The 20,504-nt window shown below is 43.5% G+C and overlaps 1 protein-coding gene across 14 annotated transcripts in view; it reads left to right on the top strand.

Moving 5' to 3' along the window:
- Nucleotides 1-20,504, top strand: part of HMG20A (high mobility group 20A) — a 51,064-nt gene that overhangs the window by 28,001 nt on the left and 2,559 nt on the right. For 5 of the 14 annotated variants that reach the window (XM_077264087.1, XM_077264088.1, XM_077264090.1 and 2 more), the window contains 5 exons: nt 3,786-3,871; nt 15,470-15,620; nt 15,757-15,972; nt 19,301-19,433; nt 19,685-19,716. In XM_077264087.1, the coding sequence (XP_077120202.1) occupies nt 3,786-3,871; nt 15,470-15,620; nt 15,757-15,972; nt 19,301-19,433; nt 19,685-19,716 (618 nt within the window). The remainder of the gene's footprint in view (nt 1-3,785; nt 3,872-15,469; nt 15,621-15,756; nt 15,973-19,300; nt 19,434-19,684; nt 19,717-20,504) is intronic. The other 9 variants (XM_077264093.1, XM_077264094.1, XM_077264096.1 and 6 more) reach the window with 3 other exon arrangements.

The raw sequence follows: 20,504 nt of genomic DNA, 5'->3' as shown, positions 1-20,504 counted from the left end.
CGACTGGTACAGAAGGGAGAGGACCCTGTCCTTGCGGACTTAGATTACCTTCTAGTCAAGGACTCTCCGTTCACATCTCTTGTGATACACTTTCTTGTCTGGGCTGGCTGATAGTCTTAAGTAAGGCTACGTTCACAATTGCGTTGTTGGGCGCAGCGTCGGCAACGCAAAACGCATGCACAACGCAGCGTTTTGCGACGCATGCGTCTGACATTTACATGAAATTTGACACTCAAAAAACTGCATCATGTAGCGTCGGCTGCGGCCTGACTGTTGCGCCCAAATGACGCATGCGTCACAAAACGCTTGACAACGCGTACAGGCGCATGTCCATGCCCCACCCATGTTAAAGATAGGGGCGCATGACGCATGCGTCGGTATCCGTCGACGACACTGCGCTCAACAACGCAAATGTGAACGTAGCCTAAGTCTTCCCACATTCCAGCTCAGCAGATAGGAGCCTGCGCTCTATGCCACTCATCCCCCTCATTAAATTCACTTTGCCATGAGGGTTTTTGGGTACAATGGTGGCAGCTATGCAAGCAGTCCTCTGCTCAACTGCATCTCCGTCCCCTGCAGCATGCTCTCTGGCTGTTTGGGACAGGAATCCTGTCACCCTCTATAGTCGGTATCACTTGCCCCTGCGGATCAGGCAGGTGCTCAGATGGCGGTTGTTAAGCTCTTCCCTCAACCAGGGGAGATCTTTTCTCCCCATTCATCAATTATCAAGGGGGTATCCACAGCAGGGCGGCCATGTGCGAGGTAGCTCTCATTCTTCGATGGGCAGAGTGGAACCTCTGATCTCCGCAGTGCTCATCCCAGGTGTAGAAAGCTGGGAGGCAGACTTCCTCAGCCGTCAGGGTCTTGCCTCAGACGAGTGGAAACTTCATCCGGAAGTCTTCCAATATATCTGCCTTTGCTGGGTAACTCCGGATGTGGATCTGATGGTGTCCAGACTGAATGCCAAAGTACTCGAGTTCATAGCTTGGTCTCGAGATCCAAAAGCCATCGCAGTGCATGTGTCTTCCGTGGGGCCAGTTATTTTCCCGTATGTGTGTTTTGTTTTTTTTTGTTTTTTTTTTCCTCTTCCGCTACTTCCGAGAGTCTTTAGGAAGCGGAAAGGTTCTCAGTGATCCTGGTCAATCCGGACTGACCACGTCAGGCGTTGTTTGCAGAGCTAGTACAACTTGTCGCCGACATTCTCTGGAGATCGTTGGATCATCCAGATCTGCATTCCAGGGACTGATTGCCACCAGAAACCAGGGATCCTGTGTTTCTCAACTTGGCCGTTGAATCCTGGGTTCTGACCCAGGCAGGATTCTCACAACAAGTTGTCAGTGACTAGTGATTGTAAGCCTGCCTCAGTACGCATCTATTGTACCTGGAGAACCTTTTTCGCTTGGGGCAGGGATCATGGATGCCTTCCCCATTTTAGACTTCCTTCAAAACAATCTGGAATCAGGCCTGACGCTCATCTCTCTGAAAGTCCAGATTTTGACCTTATCCGTCTTATTCCAGCGTAGGATTGCAACAAAACTGCAAGTAAGGACTTTCAAGCAGGGAGTTTCACATGTGGTACTTCCCTATCGCATGTCGCTAGATACTTGGGACCTTAGTTTGGTCCTGGGGGTCTTACAGGAGACTCCTTTTGATCCGCTTCATGATGTCGCTTACTTTACTGTCTTGGAAGGTCGCCTTTTTTGCTGCGGGCTCGTCAATCAGGCGAGTTTTCGGATCTAGTCGCTCTATCCTTTCAGACGTCTTTCCTTATTTCCATCAAGGCAAGGTTTTTCTCAGGCCATCCCTGTCCTCTTTGCCAAGGTGGTCTCTTACTTCCACCCTTATGAGGACATTGTGCTCTCCTCGTCTTGTTCGGCACCAGTCCACAAAGTGTCCCCCAATGAGGCGAAGGAGAAATAGGGATTTTTCTGCACTCACCGTAAAATCCTTTTCTCCGAGCCACTCATTGGGGGACACCGCACCCACCCTTTTAGTGTCTTTGTGCTTGGTCTGTAATTTGACATGTTATACTCTTATGTTATTGATCTCCTACTGCTTTTGCACCGAACTGGTTCTCTGGGTGCCAGCAGGAGGGTGTATACTGCAGGGGTGGAGCTTACTTTATATGTATTACTTAGTGTCAGCCTCCTGGTGGCGGCAGCATACACCCACGGTCTGTGTCCCCCAATGAATGGCTCGGAGAAAAGGATTTTATGGGGAGTACACAAAAATCCTTATCAAAACGTTAATTTATTTCAGTTCTTCAATACAAAAAGTGAAACTCCTATATTATATAGTCATTGTAACCTGACAATACGCATCAAAATATGTAGATTACCTATTGCTGTTCTTACAGGGAATCTGTCACCAGATTTATGCCACGCCATCTGAGTGCAGCATAATGTAGGGGCAGAGACTCTGATTCCAGCAATGTGTCACTTTTTGAGCTGCATCCTGTAATTCTAGTAAAATTAGTTTTAGCTGCTGCATACCTAGCAGCTCTCTTGAGCTCTCTATAACCCCGTCCACACCGCTGAATGGCAGCATTCTACCCATGTACAGTGAAGAAATAAAGTTGCCAATGTTGGGGGATGGGGTTACATAGATTTCGTGAATTAGTCCTAGTCATGTAGTAATAATCTCCTGTTGATAAAACCAGTGATTTTTATCAAAACTACAGCAAGCAGCCTGGTAAGTGATGGGTGGCAGGAATCAGGGGTTTCTGTTTGTACATTTTGCTGCTCTCCAATTAGGTGGCAAAACCTAATGACAGATTTCCTCCTAATTTTTTTAAATCCCCACATTTCGGGCTGGGGGGGTATAAAATTGTAATGAATGTGTTATGCAAAAACGGAAAAAATCTATACCATTGAACTGCCTGCCATTTCTGGTACTTCTAGTTATGAATCTCATATACATTGCTTTCTTCTGAGTTCCGTCTCCATGAAATTTCAGCCCAAAATGAGTGCTGATAAACTATATATAATCACTGCTGAGAACAAACACAAGTATGATTGTGGTCACCATACAGCACATGTATTAATGGAGAACCTGTTTGAAAGGTTTTCTTCTGCAGTCTGTGAGGTTTTCATTATAGTTCAGCCATTTTTCATCTGTTGGCATTTGTCATCTGGAATTAGTGTCCTTCTTGGGTACCGAGTTATGAAAAGTTCTGGAGCATTAGACAATAAAGCATATAAACCTCACTATAGATAGCTAAGGTGGGTGGCGACTAGATGCTCTTCCGTCTGTTTTCGTGGTAACTTGTTTGGGGTCATCGTGCAGCCTTTCGAATGTCGCCTGCAATTGTTCTCCGGCTGGTGCTTCCTGTAACTTGTACAATGCACAGCTGCAGCGCTCAGAGGAAGTGCTAACGTGCCCCCCCATAGGAAATCCCAAAATGCTAGCTGTGGACTCCCTATTCTCTTGCTTGATCTGTACATTTAGCTGTAATAAGAAGGGGGCCATGATAACGAATATAGTCATCATTTTGTCTTTCATCTAGGACTGTGTAAGAAGAGTTTAACATATGGTACTGTTATTTCTAGAAACTTCTCACAACCTAGCAACTGCTTCAGAGGGAGAAGTACATTTCCACTTATCATTACATCATCCATGCTTGGTAACAAGGCATGTTTTGTTGGTGGTTTTTTTTTTTTTTTTTTTTTTTTTAATTAGATTATCCCTGGAAGTTGTGAGGCTTTGTATTTCACATATAAGATGTTTCTGTATTGAGGATATGGTGTAATGCTCGATTTTGAGTTCTACCTTGTTGTTATTCCTAGATGGAAGGGCCGGCTTCTGCTCGAATTCCACCAGCCAGTGGAGACATTGAGGAAGCCAAAGATAATGTAAACCCACCGCTCCCAGAGTAAGTACTATATTTTATAATATAATTATATGTTTTTTACTTGGGTAGGAGATCATTGAAGAAACACTAAAGCTAGAAATGGATGTTTAAATTAGACCTACACTCACCGGCCACTTTATTAGGTACACCATGCTAGTAACGGGTTGGACCCCCTTTTGCCTTCAGAACTGCCTCAATTCTTCGTGGCATAGATTCAACAAGGTGCTGGAAGCATTCCTCAGAGATTTTGGTCCATATTGACATGATGGCATCACACAGTTGCCGCAGATTTGTCGGCTGCACATCCCAAAGATGCTCCATACAAGGCAGGATGGATCCATACTTTCATGTTGTTTACGCCAAATTCTGACCCTACCATCCGAATGTCGCAGCAGAAATCGAGACTCATCAGACCAAGCAACGTTTTTCCAATCTTCTACTGTCCAATTTCGATGAGCTTGTACAAATTGTAGCCTCAGTTTCCTGTTCTTAGCTGAAAGGAGTGGTACCCGGTGTGGTCTTCTGCTGCTGTAGCCCATCTGCCTCAAAGTTCGACGCACTGTGCGTTCAGAGATGCTCTTAGGCCTACCTTGGTTGTAACGGGTGGCGATTTGAGTCACTGTTGCCTTTCTATCAGCTCGAACCAGTCTGCCCATTCTCCTCTGACCTCTGGCATCAACAAGGCATTTCCGCCCACAGAACTGCCGCTCACTGGATTTTTTTTCTTTTTCGGACCATTCTCTGTAAACCCTAGAGATGGTTGTGCGTGAAAATCCCAGTAGATCAGCAGTTTCTGAAATACTCAGACCAGCCCTTCTGGCACCAACAACCATGCCACGTTCAAAGGCACTCAAATCACCTTTCTTCCCCATACTGATGCTCGGTTTGAACTGCAGGAGATTATCTTGACCATGTCTACATGCCTAAATGCACTGAGTTGCCGCCATGTGATTGGCTGATTAGAAATTAAGTGTTAACAAGAAGTTGGACAGGTGTACCTAATAAAGTGGCCGGTGAGTGTATACCTGCTATTTTTCGTGCTAAAGTAATATCTTCCCTTAGTCCTTTCCTAGCTAAGTGCCATCTTTATCTTACTGCACACCAGATGCCGCAAGGAGTCTTCTGCTGTAGTCAGTTGTCTTACAGCCAGACATTGGGCGCTAAGGAGGGGCAAGGACACATAGCTGAGCTCCTGAGACACACAGGGAAGAACTTTTTTTAATGTATATTTAGGTTTTAAAGACAACCTGTCACCAAGTTTCCCCCTTTAAGGCTGTCGCTACTTTGCTTTTACACATTTAACTACTTGACTTCTGCAACCCCCTCCAGCCCAGCATAAGTTATAAAAATGTCTCCAGACAATGCTCAGCGCCCCATATACCGTAAGTCTGCCGTTAATGTGGGCAATGTACCCTACATTATCTATGAAGCGTTATAAACCTAGCTCTGGTAAGTAGAAGACCAGCACATGAACAATTGGCTCCTTTGTACTAATATTCAGATTACCCGTGCCAAATTCACAAGGCTGTCCTTCACTTCATCCACACAAAGGCAGAGGGGAGACATTGGCGGTCTCACATTCCTTGATTGGCATGTGTTGGAGATGCCCGCAAGACCTCTTGGCCCTCTACTGCTCACTGTCCTACTACCCGAGTGATCATGTTTTTGTTACATACGCTGGGCTAGGGAAGGGGCAAGACCCCACCCCACACACACACACACACACACAAACACACACACACACACACCCACACAGTCCGCCCCGGAGCACGAGCATATCATTAACATAAAGCTGGAAATAAAATTTTAAGCATATATTCCTCCATACTGATGTTGACATGCAAAACCGAATAGCTGATTTGTCCTAACATGTCGTGTCATCACTGCGTATTCCAGTTTCATACTTCCTAAAGTGAAGCATGGTTGTAGAAGACCTATTTTTTGGCATTGGTGTTTTATTTTTCTGCATGTTTGTCAGCAGCAGAAGTATGAATAGATGCTGTGCTTGATTCTCAGGTTTATCTGATTAATGAACTCTGTTGTACAGCCATTTCCTCAGGGCTTGATGTGCGGCAGAAGTGGCAGGGCCTTTAAAGCACGGTGACAGAGCCTAACTGGCATATCTACTATTGAGGAAGCTTGGCATATTGCTTTTAGATATGACAGTGAATTTTTCTATGTACACATCCATTCTTTCTGGAAGTAATGCACAATAATATGAGGCTTAATGGGAATGTACTGTTTCGGGGTTTTTTTTGTATGTTTTTTACATTTCGGACTTGTTAGACAGGGCGTGTCATCAGAGAAAATAACTGAATAAGGTTCAGTGATGGGGATTATGTTCTGTATGAAGAAGAAAAAGTGAGCTCTACTATAAATCCTGAGTCATGCGAGCAGTAAAGAGTCCTGAGACTATTCATGTGGGGTTGCTTTTCATTCAAGAGTGGGCTCTGTCATAAGTTTGCCTAAGAACACTGCTATGAATAAAGAATGGAATCTACACAACTTCTCGTAATGATCCTGGAGCAATTTGAGGATGAACAATGCTTCTTCCGTCATGATGGAGACATGTCACAAATCATAAGTGATAACCAAGTGAACAAAACATTTCACATTTTGGGTTTTTGGCAAGGAAACTTGCAAATGTCAATCCATTGAGACAACCTGAAGTCAGTCCTCAAAAAAACAAACAAAAAAAAAAAAGTTAGTGGACAAGCAACCACAAATTGTGATAAACTTCATGCCCTAATTAGGAAACATTGACTTCCCATTATTCAAGATTTGTCCCAAAGGCTGGAGTCACACTAGCAATCTGATCCTGTTCCTGCAAATTCGGACGAGTGTAATGCGAGTATCCTGGGAGTACGATCCAAATTTTCACACCTAGCATCAGATTTACATCCGAATACAGTGCGATTGCTATCTGACTGCAATGCGATTTTTTTTTTTTAACATGAGCTTTTACATAGAGAAAGTCTTAGTCATTTACACATGATGTACAAAGGAAATATATATATATATATTTTTATTTTTTTTTGGAAGAGTAAGTTTGGGCACCCCTATTAATCTTAAGCTTAATGTTTTATAAAAATTGGGTTTTTTTGCAACAGCTATTTCAGTTTCATATATCTAATAACTGTTGGACACAGTAATGTTTCTGCCTTGAAATGAGGTTTATTGTACTAACAGAAAATGTGCAATCTGCATTCAAACAAAATTTGACAGGTGCATAAGTATGGGCACCATACCAGGAAAGTTACATTAATATTAGTAGATCCTCCTTTTGCAAAAATAACAGCCTCTAGTCACTTCCTGTAGCTTTTAATGAGTTCCTGGATCCTGGATGAAGGTATTTTTGACCATTCCTCTTTACAAAACAATTCCAGTTCAGTTAAGTTTGATGGTCGCCGAGCATGGACAGCCCTCTTCAAATGATCCCACAGATGTTCAATGATATTCAGGTCTGGGGACTGGGATGGTCATTCCAGAACGGTGTAATTGTTCCTCTGCATGAATGCCTGAGTAGATTGGAGCGGTGTTTTGGATCATTGTCTTGCTGAAAGATCCATCCCCTGCGTAACTTCAACTTTGTCACTGATTCATGAACATTATTGTTAAGAATCTGCTGATACTCAGAGGAATCCATGCGTCCCTCAACTTTAACAAGAGTCCCGGTGCCGGCATTGGCCACACAGCCCCAAAGCATGATGGAACCTCCACCAAATTTTACTGTGGGTAGCAAGTGTTTTTTCTTGGAATGCTGTGTTTTTTTGCCGCCATGCATAACGCCTTTTTGTATGACAAAACAACTCCATCTTGGTTTCATCAGTCCACAGGACCTTCTTCCAAAAAGAAATTGGCTTCTCCAAATGTGCTTTTGCATACCTCAGCCGACTCTGTTTGTGGCGTGCTTGCAGAAACGGCTTCTTTTGCATCACTCTCCCATACAGCTTCTCCTTGTGCAAAGTGCGTTGTATAGTTGACCGATGCACAGTGACACCATCTGCAGCAAGTTGATGCTGCAGCTCTCTGGAGGTGGTCTGAGGATTGTCCTTGACTGATCTCACCATTCTTCTTCTCTGCCTTTCTGATGTTTTTCTTGGCCTGCCACTTCTGGCCTTAACAAGAACTGTACCTGTGTTCTTCCATTTCCTTACTGTTCCTCACAGTGAAAATTGACAGGTTAACCCCTTTCTGACCTCGGACGGGATAGTACGTCCGAGGTCAGAACCCCGCTTTGATGCAGGGCTCTGGCGGTGAGCCCGCATCAAAGCCTGGACATGTCAGCTGTTTTGAACAGCTGACATGTGCCTGCAATAGCGGCGGGTGAAATCGCGATTCACCCGCCGCTATTAACTAGTTAAATGCCGCTGTCAAACGCAGACAGCGGCATTTAACCGGCGTTACCGGCCGGGCGGCCGGAAATGAGCGCATCGCCGACCTCTACTTTGAAGAACCTAGAATATAAGATATAATTTCAGTTGTTTCACACTTTTTTGTTAAGTATAAAATTCCACATGTGTTGATTCATAGTTTTGATGCCTTCAGTGTGAATGTACAATTTTCATAGTCATGAAAATACAGAAAAATCTTTAAATGAGAAGGTGTGTCCAAACTTTTGGTCTGGTGTGTGTGTGTATATGTATGTACAGTGTGTGCAAATTACTGTACATGTATTTAATTAATAAAAGATTATTTTTCTGAAAAAGGCGTGGGCTCCTGTATAATTTTGTTAACCAGCAGAGGGAAAATCGACGGCTGTACTAATTGTATATGTCTCTGACATCTGTATATATCTATTCTATGTGTTTTTACAGTATGTAATCATCTATTCTATCCTGTTGACTCCTACTGTGATTTTACAGTATGCGGCTGATGAATTCTTCTATGTGTAATAAATATTAATATATTCATATATACACAGTGGGTACGGAAAGTATTCAGACCCCTTTAAATTTTTCACTCTTTGTTTCATTGCAGCCATTTGGTAAATTCACAAAAGTTCTTTTTTTTTTTTTTTTTTCTCATTTAACTCCTTCCCGACCTATGACGCATATGCTGCGTCATGAAAGTCTGTGCCAATCCAACCTGTGACGCAGCGTATGCGTCATGGAGGGATCGCGTCCCTGCAAATCGGGTGAAAAGAGTGAACTTCAACTTCACCCGATCTGCAGGGGGAGTGGTACTTCAGCCCAGAGGTACTTCACCCCCCCACCCCCACCCCGTGGCTACGATAGCTCTGATTGGCTGTTGAAAGTGAAACAGCCTCAGAGCGACTTGTAATATTTCACCTATGAAAAGTGGTGAGATATTACAATCCAGCCATGGCCGATGCTGCAGTATCATTGGCCATGGCTGGAAACCCTGATCTGCCCCCTGCCACTGCCACCAATCTCCCCTCCAGTCCCCCGTCCCTCTGTCTGCTCCCCTCTGTCCGCTCCCCCATGCTCTGATTCTCCCCCTCCCCCTCATACTTACCGTGCCTCCTGGTCTCCGTCCGTCTTCTCCATGGGCGCCGTAATCTTCCAAAAGGGCGGGCGCATGCGCAGTGTGCCCGCCGAATTTGCCGGCCAGCAGATTCGTTCCAGGTAGGTTTTATCACAGTGATCAAAATGTATCAGTGATCAAAATAAAAATAGTAAATTAACCCCCCCACTTTATCACCCCCATAGGTAGGGACAATAATAAAATACAGAAAATATATTTACTTTTATTTTTCCACTAGGGTTAGGGTTAGAACTAGGGTTAGGGTTACAATCAGGCTATGTGCACACAGTGCGGATCTGGCTGCAGATCCGCAGCAGATTGGCTGCTGCGGATTCGTAGCAGTTTTCCATAGGGTTTACAATACCATGTAGACCTATGGAAAACCAAATCCGCTGTGCCCATAGTGCGGAAAATACCGTGCGGAAGCGCTGCGTTGTATTTTCCGCAGCATGGCAATTCTTTGTGCGGATTCCGCAGCGTTTTACACCTGTTCCTCAATAGGAATCCGCAGGTGAAATCCGCACAAAACACTGGAAATCCGTGGTAAATCCGCAGGTAACAGGCAGTGCCTTTTACCTGCGGATTTTGAAAAAAATGGTGCGTAAAAATCTCACACTAATCTGCAAAGTGGACACAGAGTTACGGTTGGAATTAGGGCTAGGGTTGGAAATAGGGTTAAGATTAGGCTTGTGGTTAGGGTTAGGGGTGTGTTGTTGTTAGGGTTAGGGGTGTGTTGTTGTTAGGGGTGTGATTAGGGTTATGGCTAGAGTTGGGATTAGGGTTAAGGGTGTGTTGGGGTTAGTATTGGAGTTAGAATTGAGGAATTTCCACTGTTTAGGCACATCAGGGGTCTCCAAACGCAACATGGCGCCACCATTGATTCCAGCCAATCTTGCGTTCAAAAAGTCAAATGATGACCTCCTTTCCAAGCCCCAACGTGCGCCCAAACATTGGTTTACCCCCACATATGAGGTACCAGCATACTCAGGACAAACCAGGCAACAACTATTGGGGTCCAATTTCTCCTGTTACCCTTGCGAAAATAAAAAAATTGCTTGCTAAAACATAATTTTTGAGGAAAGAAATTATTATTTATTTTCACGGCTCTGCGTTGTAAACTTCTGTGAAGCACTTGGGGGTTCAAAGTGCTCACTACACATCTAGATAAGTTCCTTGGGGGGTCTAGTTTCCAAAATGGGGTCACTTGTGGGGGGTTTATACTGTTTAGGCACATCAGGGGCTCTGCAAACGCAACGTGAGGACAGAAAAATGATTTTTATTTTCACGGCTCTGCGTTATAAACTTCTGTGAAGCACTTGGGGGTTCAAAGTCCTTACCACATGTTTAGATTAGTTCCATGGGAGGTCTAGTTTCCAAAATGGGGTCACTTGTGGGGGAACTCCAACCTTTAGGTACACAGGAGCTCTCCAAACCCGACATGGTGTCCGCTAAAGATTGGAGCCAATTTTTTATTGAAAAAGTCAAATGGGGCTCCTTCCTTTCCGAGCCCTGTCGTGCACCCAAACAGTGGTTCCCCCCCCCCACATATGGGGTATCTGCGTACTCAGGACAAATTGTACAATAACTTTTGGGGACCAGTTTCTCTTTTTACCCTTGGGAAAATAAATTATCTTTTAGCAACAATTTTTTTTTTTTTTTTGTGACTAAAAAGTTAAATGTTCATTTTTTCCTTCCATGTTGCTTCTGCTGCTGTGAAGCACCTGAAGGGTTAATAAACTTCTTGAATGTGGTTTTGAGCACCTTGGGGGGTGCAGTTTTTAGAATGGTGTCACTTTTGGGTATTTTCAGCCATATAGACCCCTCAAACGGACTTCAAATGTGAGGTGGTCCCTAAAAAAAAAAAAAAAAAAAAATTGTGTTGTAAAATTGAGAAATCGCTGGTCAAATTTTAACCCCTATAACTTCCTAGAAAAAAAAAAAAAAAATTGTAAAAAAAAAAGTAGACATGTCGGTAATGTTATTTATTAACTATTTTGTGTCACATATCTTTCTCGTTTAAAGAGAACCTGTCACCTGAATTTGGCGGGACCAGTTTTGGGTCATATGGGCGGAGTTTTCGGGTGTTTGATTCACCCTTTCCTTACCCGCTGGCCGCAATATTGGATTGAAGTCCATTCTCTGTCCTCCGGAGTACACGCCTACGCAAGGCAACATTGCCTTGCGCTGGCGTGTACTCCGGAGGACAGCGAATGAACTTCAATCCAATATTGCGGCCAGCATGCAGCCAGCGGGTAAGGAAAGGGTGAATCAAACACCCGAAAACCCCGCCCATATGACCCAAAACTGGTCCCGCCAAATTCAGGTGACAGGTTCCCTTTAACAGAATAAAATTCAAAATTTTGAAAATTGCAAAATTTTCAACATTTTCGCCAAATTTCCATTTTTTTTCACAAATAAACGCAAAAATTATTGACCTGAATTTACCACTGACATGAAGCCCAACATGTCACGAAAAAACAGTCTCAGAACCGCTAGGATCCGTTGAAGCGTTCCTGAGTTATTGCCTCATAAAGGGACACTGGTCAGAATTGCAAAAAACGGCCAGGTCATTAAGGTCAAAATATGAAGGAACAGATGAATGACCTCGGGGAGACCAAAACATCCAACACTGCGGAGACACCATCACGTGTTTCTCAACGCAGTGATCCAGAACACTGCCCCCATCCCTTATGGGAAATATGCAAACGCATGTAAAGTAAGCTGCAGAGACACCATCACGTGTTTCTCAACGCAAGCAATGAATAGCCAGGCCTTTCTCCGGGAAGGAACAACCACGGGAAGGGCAGCATCCAATAAAGGAGAATATCCAATAAAGGAAGACCACCTATGCCAAGCATGGTATCCATCCACAAACAGCTGTTTCGGGGTTTTTGCCCCTCATCAGTGTGGAGTAGGAAACTGGCTATAAGGAGCAGTGCCTGGTGAAAGGCTATGAAGGAACAGATGAATGACCTCGGGGAGACCAAAACATCCAACACTGCGGAGACACCATCACGTGTTTCTCATTACCTCATTAAGGTCAAAATAGACTGGGTCATGAAGGGGTTAATGTACACTCTGTACCCCATCTTGACTGAAAAAAAAAAAGTAGAAATTTTTGCATATTTAATAACAAAAGAAAAACTGACATCACATGATCATAAGTATTCAGACCCTTTGCTCAGTCACTCATATTTAAGTCACATGCTGTCCATTTCCTTCTGATCCTCCTTGAGATGGTTCTACTCCTTCATTGGAGGCCAGCTGTTTAATTAAAATGATTGGACTTGATTTGGAAAGGCACACACCTGTCTATATAAGACCTCACAGTGCATGTCAGACCAAATGAGAATCATGAGCTGGCCAAGGAGCTCAGACGTAACCTTGGCCAGATCTGTGCCACAATTCTAACAGAATTTCTGCGGTACTCAAGCTTCCAAAAAGCACAGTGTCCTCCATAATCCTTAAAGGGAACCTATCACCCCGTTTTTTAAAGATTAGATAAAAATAGTGTGAAATAGGGGCAGAGCTGGGCTTTACATTAGTGCCTTTTTGTTGCCTTTATTCCCCCGTTAGGCTGCCGAAATACCTGTGTGAAGTGGCCGTTTTGTCCTGTCGCTCAAGTTGGTCAGGTCGGATGGGCGTGGTTACAGCGCTTTTTTTCCCTCAGAAACCTGCTCATCATTACGTTGGTGGCGTAGTGGTGTGCGCATGTCCAAAGCGAAGATCCACTGCCCAGGAGATTCAAAACAGCGCGGGCTTCGCTATTCGCCGTTTACCGGTGGGCGCGGCCATCTTTCCTGTGGCTGCGCGTGCGCAGATGGAGCGCTCTGCTGCCCGGGCTTCAGGAAAATGGCCGCGCCCACCGGTAAACAGCGAATAGCGAAGCCCGCGCTGTTTTGAATCTCCTGGGCAGTGGATCTTCGCTTTGGACATGCGCACACCACTACGCCACCAACGTAATGATGAGCAGGTTTCTGAGGGAAAAAAAGCGCTGTAACCACGCCCATCCGACCTGACCAACTTGAGTGACAGGACAAAACGGCCACTTCACACAGGTATTTCGGCAGCCTAACGGGGGAATAAAGGCAACAAAAAGGCACTAATGTAAAGCCCAGCTCTGCCCCTATTTCACACTATTTTTATCTAATCTTTAAAAAACAGGGTGATAGGTTCCCTTTAAATGGAAGAAGTTTGGCCGTCCAGCCAAACCGAGCAGTCGTGGCAGAAGAGCCATGGTGAGTGGTAAGGAAGAACCCCAAGATCACTGTGGCTAAGCTCCAGAGACGCATTAGGGAGATGGGAGAAAGTTCCACAAAGTCCACTATTACTGCAGCCCTCCAACAGTCGGACCTTTATGGCAGAGTGGCCCAGCGGAAGCCTCTACTCAGTGCAAGATATGCATATGAAAGCCCACATAGTTTGCTAAAAAAACACATTAAGGACTCCAAGACTATGAGAAATAAGATTCTCTGGTCTGATGAGACGAAGATAGACCTTTTTGGTGATCATTCCAAGCAGTATGTGTGGAGAGAACCAGGCACTGCTTATCACCTGCCCAATACTATCCGAACAGTGAAACGTGGTGGCAGCATCATGCTATGGTTGTGTTTTTCAACTGCAGGGACAGGACGACTGGTTGTCATTGAAGGAAACCCTCAGACTTGTCTGACAGTTCACCTTCCAACAAGACAATGATCCTAAGCACACAGCTAAAATAGCAAAAGAGTGGCTTGAGAATAACTCTGACCATTCTTGACTGGCCTAGCCAGAGCCCTGGAGAGACCTGAAAATGGCTGTTCACCATCCAACCTGACGGAACTGGAGAGGATCTGCAAGGAAGAATGGCAAAGGATCTCAAAATGCAGGTTTGGAAACTTGTTGCATCATTCCCCAGAAGACTCATGGCTGCACTAGCTCAAAAGGGTGCTTCTATTCAATACTGAGCAAAGGGTCTGAATACTTATGACATGTGATATTTCAGTCTTTCTATGTTAATAAATTTGCAAAAATTACTACATTTGTTTTTATTTATTTTTTTGTATACACCTTAAAATCTTGTTTGCTTATGCAGCTGCTGCATGACATTGAGTACTGCTGCTCAGCTTGCTTGTAATCAGAATATCCAAGTCGTCCTCCTGTTCTGTAGTCCTTATATACTCCCATTTAATGTCCTAGGTGTTTGCCCATTCAGTCATCCTATTGAGATCGTTTTGTAATATTGTAAAATCAAGATCAGATTTTAGTATCCTACATAGTTGGTGACGTCAGCAAAGACTGACACTTTACTCTCAATCCCATCCACAAGGTCATTAATAAACAGGTTAAAAAGAAGCGGTCCTAGCACAGATCCCTGCGGTCCCCACTGCTGACTATATCCCATGTGGGGAAAGCTCCATATTATGTTTCCTGTCATTTAGCCAATTCCTTACCCATCTGCATATAGTTTCCCCCGGTCCTTGCTTTTGTAGCTTCAGTATAAGGCTGTTATGTGGTCCAGATAAATCACATCAGCCGCTTTACCAACATGCAGATTTGCACTCACCTCCTCATAGAAACCCAACATGTTGGTTAGACATGACTTATTCTTCATGAATCCATGTTGGTTGTCTTTTTATTATTATTCTCTGCAATATATTTCTGCAGGTCATCTCTTATAATGCCCTCAAACTTTGCACACTACTGATGTCAGGCATACCGGATGTTAGTTGCCTGGATCCACCTTCTTACCTTTCTTATATATCGGTACCACGTCGGCCCTCCTCCAATCCTGCCCCAACTTTGTTACAAGAGAGTCTAAGAATATAAGATACAGTGGTCAGTGAATTACTGAGATCAATTTCCTCAGTATCTGGGGATGAATGCCATCTTGGCCGGGGGATTTGTTAATGTTTAAATTGCTCAGATCCAGTCAGTCTGAAAACTTTTGGCCATAACCGTATTTACAAAGTTACTCAAACACTCAACGTGGAATCTCCATGTCAGTGTAGAACTCGTCCAAGGCTTGTTTTCTCCTAGACCCCAATGGTCAGCAGGGTGTGTTCATGATAATGCATGGTGCTGTTCTGTTCGCTTACTGTTTAATTAACACTGAGACTCGCTGTTGTGAAAGGATTGTTTCTTGTCTTTCAGGACTCAAAGTGCCGACGACTCAAAGAATGATGGAGTATCACATGCTCCTACCTCTCTGAAAGAAGGCCAAGTTAATACCACCCAACATCAACGTGTAGCGCAGCAAATGATGGACAGTGGAGAACTCGGACAAGAGGAAGAGGTTAGAGGGGTAAAGAAAAATCTAAAACCCTGTGGACAAGCAATCATATATATTTCTTTTATTGGAGGAAGTCCTGTAAGATTGTATGCATGACATGACTCACACTTTTTTTTAATTTATTTATTTTTTCCCCTCCTGTTCTCAGCAACAAAGACCTCGGCGTGGAGGGTGGACAAAAGGACGCAAGAGAAAAAGAAGCCCACGCGACAACAATGCTCCCAAAGCTCCACTTACTGGATATGTGCGCTTCATGAATGAGAGGAGAGAGCAGCTAAGAACCGAGCGTCCAGACGTCCCATTTCCAGAAATTACCAGGATTGTGGGTAGTGAATGGAGCAAGTTGCCTGCTGAGGAGAAACAGGTAATCTAATTTTACAGTCTACCATAATCCGTGCCTCACCCTGAAAGTTGTAGAACATGAATGCACCAAGACCACGGTGCTCCCCTTAAAATATGTGATGTACTAGAACACTACTGAAAAGTTAAGTCTGCCTGTCATCAAAGCGCTTTCTCATATGTTAATAAAAACATGGAGCCTTTGCATAGATTAGCCCTTATGGCCCATTTAGACTAGCCAGTGATTGATAAACGTCGAACAATACAAATCCCATATTAAACAATTTTAACAGGCCGGCAGTGCCTGATAAATGGTCGAACAGCTTGTTTGTCGGGTGCGATGATTTTTCTTCTGGCATAGAAATGATTATCAGCAGCACATTGTTCTGAGTAAACAGCTGATGCGCTGCTGATCACATTTTTATTCTATGCACAAAGAACAATCGTAGAAGGCTTGTTGGCTTGTCCAAAGAGGCCACTGAACAACTACCGATTAGCTTGTATATTCGTTTCATGGCTGGATCACCCGTGCTAAAGGGGCCATTACTCTGGAACATTCTGTGCTTCCCTGTCAGCTATACTAGGCCCTTTAGCTGCTGCACCCATGGCTTTAGTTGCCAGTAGGCCTGCTTTTATGCACAACCCCTCTCCTATAAAGCATCTTTACAAAATCTTACAAAAGCTAGCGTTTTCATATATCAGCCTTGGGGTATGTGCACATTTTTCAGGTGGATTCCACCTGAATAAGAGCTTTGAAAACTCTCAAAAGAATGAACATATGTATGTCTATGTAAAAGACTTGCTGTTCATATGTTCAGGCTTTTGAGAGTCAAGATGCCAAGCGGCTTAAAGAAGTGATTTAATCATTCTTGAGGTTGAAGGAAGACTTTAAGCCCATCTAGGTGTTTGAAGACATTCTAGACTTTACAGCACACACTAGTGGGAAGGCTCAAGACTCTTGGGCATCTTTTTGAACATTCACTCTGCGTTTTTGCTTCATTGTCGTTCAAGGGAGAAAAATAAATGAACGGAAAATGCAGTTGAAAACTATGGAAAATACTCTAAAAAAAAAACAAAAAAAAAACTGATCATAAACAAAGACGCTTCAGAATAAAAAAAAAAAAAAAAAAAGCCGGCATGTCCCAAAGTATTTTTTTATCCTGCAATACTCATTGTGTGCACATACCCTTAAACAGAAGTCTCCTGTACTAAGATGTGACAAAAAAGTATCCATCTTCTACATTTGTCACAGCCAGGGGCCTTCTGGGCATCACAAATTCTACACCAGCTGTGGACTTGCATAGACTTCCATTATAACTTTTTCACCAATTTCTGGCATGAATTTAGATAAATCTGTCATGTCGTGGCCCTGTGTCCACAGCTTGTCTCAAAGCTTTTAGGTTCTGGTCACTTGTAACCTTCTGATGTCAGTGCAATGTTGTCAGAGGGTTATTTGATTAAGGGCTAAGACTGTTTTTAAGTTTTCACCCCACATTGGGGTCCACAGTTGCCCCTCTAAAGTACAAGGAACTGCAGCCAACCAAGTATATCTTTGAGTGAGGCCCGCAGTTCCCTGCAGAGTTGGGGACTGCGGAGCTACTGTGCAGAGAAAGTCTGTAAGGGACATGACGGGAATAAAAATCTATAGCTAGATTATACCCTTTGTATGTAATAATACAACCAAAGAGTGAGTTACACCTTATCTGGGTCATGAATATGGTAAGTGTTCTAAGGCTAGGCTCACATTAGCGTTCATCTACGCTCAAAGGGCTGCGTACGTCCTCCGTTTAGCTCCACCTACTTCTGAATGCGTCCTGCGTACCTATGTTTAACATTGGACAGGACCTGCGGATGCGTCCCCATCTGGTCAGCGGGCACGTCAAAACGATGCATCCGCATACATCTGCAGACATCCATGTGTCCTGCGTACCAAATGTTAAAGATGGGTACGCAGGATGCATGCATAAGTAGGCGGAGTTAAACGGAAAAAGTGCGGAAGTAGGCGGGGCTTAACTGAGGAAGTACGCAGCCCACCGCAGCTCAACCGAACTCTAATGTTAACCTACCCTTAGATAGATAGATATATATATATCTATTACTGTAATTAAATGTATTTGATCTGTCAAGTTTTTTTTTTTTTTTGTTTGTTTTTTTTCTTATTCCTAAGGTGCTGATAAATGGGGGGGGGGGGGGAACACCCGTCAAACAAGGTCATCAAAATAGGTCATCAAAATTAGGACAAAAAGTTGAAAGTATAAAATGTAATATTTATTGAGACAAATCATAAAAGGTAGGCAATGTTAGCACTTACAGCACTTAAAGGGTCCCTGCAAACCAAAAGGACCACACATATGAAGGGCGAAAATAACATAGATACCACGATAAGTGAATGGTGTAAAAACCAACATATACGGATGAACAACAATATCAAAAACGTATTAAATACAACCATTCATGATGGGGTACATACTGGAAATGCCTCACAATGTAAGAGGACAGATTGATATGTAAAAAAGAAAAGCATACTATCTGACACATGAAATAGCATTAGATATATACAAACTGAAAAAAACAAATGAAAGGTTTGTAGCATGTATGGGGATCAGTGCTGGGATGAAGATATTGTTTAGCTACCCCCTGACGAAGGATATTCCAAAACGCGCGTCGGGGCGTGTCCCTGCATCCACCTACCTGACTGCACAGGTAATTCCTGATCTGATTATGGTACTTTAGTTTCTCATTGCTTGTATTTGTCATTTCACACAGACATGGACAGTGTGTGTGTATATATGGGCAATCCAACTCTTCATCTTTTTTGCAGCACAGTTTCTTACTGTATACACCCATTCTGGATTTATACTGCTACTTTATTTTCGCCCTTCATATGTGTGGTCCTTTTGGTGTTTGCAGAGACCTTTAAGTGCTAACATTGCCTACCTTTTTATGATTTGTCTCAAATATTACATTTTATACTTTGAACTTTTTGTCCTACTAATTTTGATGACCTTGTTTGTTCGGTGTTTTCCTCCCCATTTATCAGTGTCTTATCCGAATGGTCTGCCATTTATCTTTCCAAGCTAGTATATACTCATATAGGATGTTCTATCTTTTACATATTGGTTTGATTGAAGTATATAACATTGCTTTGGTTCAGTGTGCTTTCTCTTATTCCGAAGATGGTTAATTCACATCCCCCTATACACTACCCATCTTATCTTTCCATCTGCATACTGTCTTCACTGTATCTACTCGTTCTGTTTCATGGACCCTTCTATAGACTTTTTTTCTGTCTGCCCTGTCCCCCGTAAACTCTCTCCGCCTCTACCAGCACTGAGCGATGTGTGTTGTTCTAGCGTTACCTGGATGAAGCGGAAAGAGACAAGGAACGGTATACAGAGGAACTGCAGCAGTATCAGAAAACAGAGGCCTACCGATCTTACAGCCGCAAGGCACAGAGCCGTCAGAAGGGGAGGCAGCAGAGGCAGGGTGAGGTGTGGTGAGAAAGAAGCTTGGGTTGAGAGCAAACGCAGATGGGGGAAGAGGCTTGTATGTCTGGAAGGCAGTGGGTGAAGATAGGCAGGTGGCTCTGGTGATGGTATAGACACTTTGCATTGGTGTGATATGGGATGTGTGTCTAGTTTGACATGGAGCACATTTGATGAGATGGATAGTCAATTTCAGTATATGTTTGGCTGAAAAGAGAGAATTTCCTTCATGATTCCTCTCTCTATTTTTAGAAGGATCCCGTACAATCTCCAGTGACCCCGAGGTGAGGCTTTTCTCCATAATAAGCCCCTTATACGTGTCTTATATAACTGTGATTGTCTGGTTTGCCGATAATGCTACCTTGCAGAAAGTCCTCTTTGCTGGTACATTTCAAGTGAAGAATGAGTATGATAGATTGAAAGGAGTCACTGACCATTGCACAAGAGTATGAAGTCCTAACCCAAAGCTGCTTGTGTGGAATCAAAGGAAAAATTAAGTCTGAAAACACAAGAACAGATGGGGGAATATAAGAAAATGGATCAAGTAATACCTTAGTAATATGGATAGTCAAGCTGGGTGAAGACTGCCAGTGTAGAACGGAGTGAACATTTCTCCTCTCTGCCAAGTAAGATAAATGGTGTCACGGTAAAGAGTAGGAGCGGTGTTAATGCCAGCAATTGGTATTCCTACAATAATAATTATCCCATACAAATTCAGTCCAGGTGTCTGCACACAGTATACTTGACATTGGGTATAGCTGCCTTTCATTGCCATTTTACCGCTTGCATTCAAAATGTATTTGCATAAAAAGATAAATACATAGGATTAATTGTCTTGTGCATGTCCACAGGTGTAACAGTCAAGAGCTACATTCACAATTCTGCTCATTTCATAAAGTTATGTTTTGCTGTAAAATGCAGTATATACACGCTAGGCTGGAGAAGTCCAGGCAGCAGGAAAGCAGTCCACTGGGTTGAATTTCCCTGCTTGGCATGGATTGCTTGGCAAGTGTTTTTAATGCAATTAGGCTGAGGCTTATTAAGCTGCATCAGATGGAAGATTGGGGATGAT

This window comes from Ranitomeya variabilis, chromosome 5, assembly GCF_051348905.1.
Source record: "Ranitomeya variabilis isolate aRanVar5 chromosome 5, aRanVar5.hap1, whole genome shotgun sequence".
Classification (NCBI taxonomy): domain Eukaryota; kingdom Metazoa; phylum Chordata; class Amphibia; order Anura; family Dendrobatidae; genus Ranitomeya; species Ranitomeya variabilis.
The sequence above is the reverse complement of the archived record's forward strand: the minus strand, read 5'-3'. Positions and strand labels throughout refer to the sequence as shown.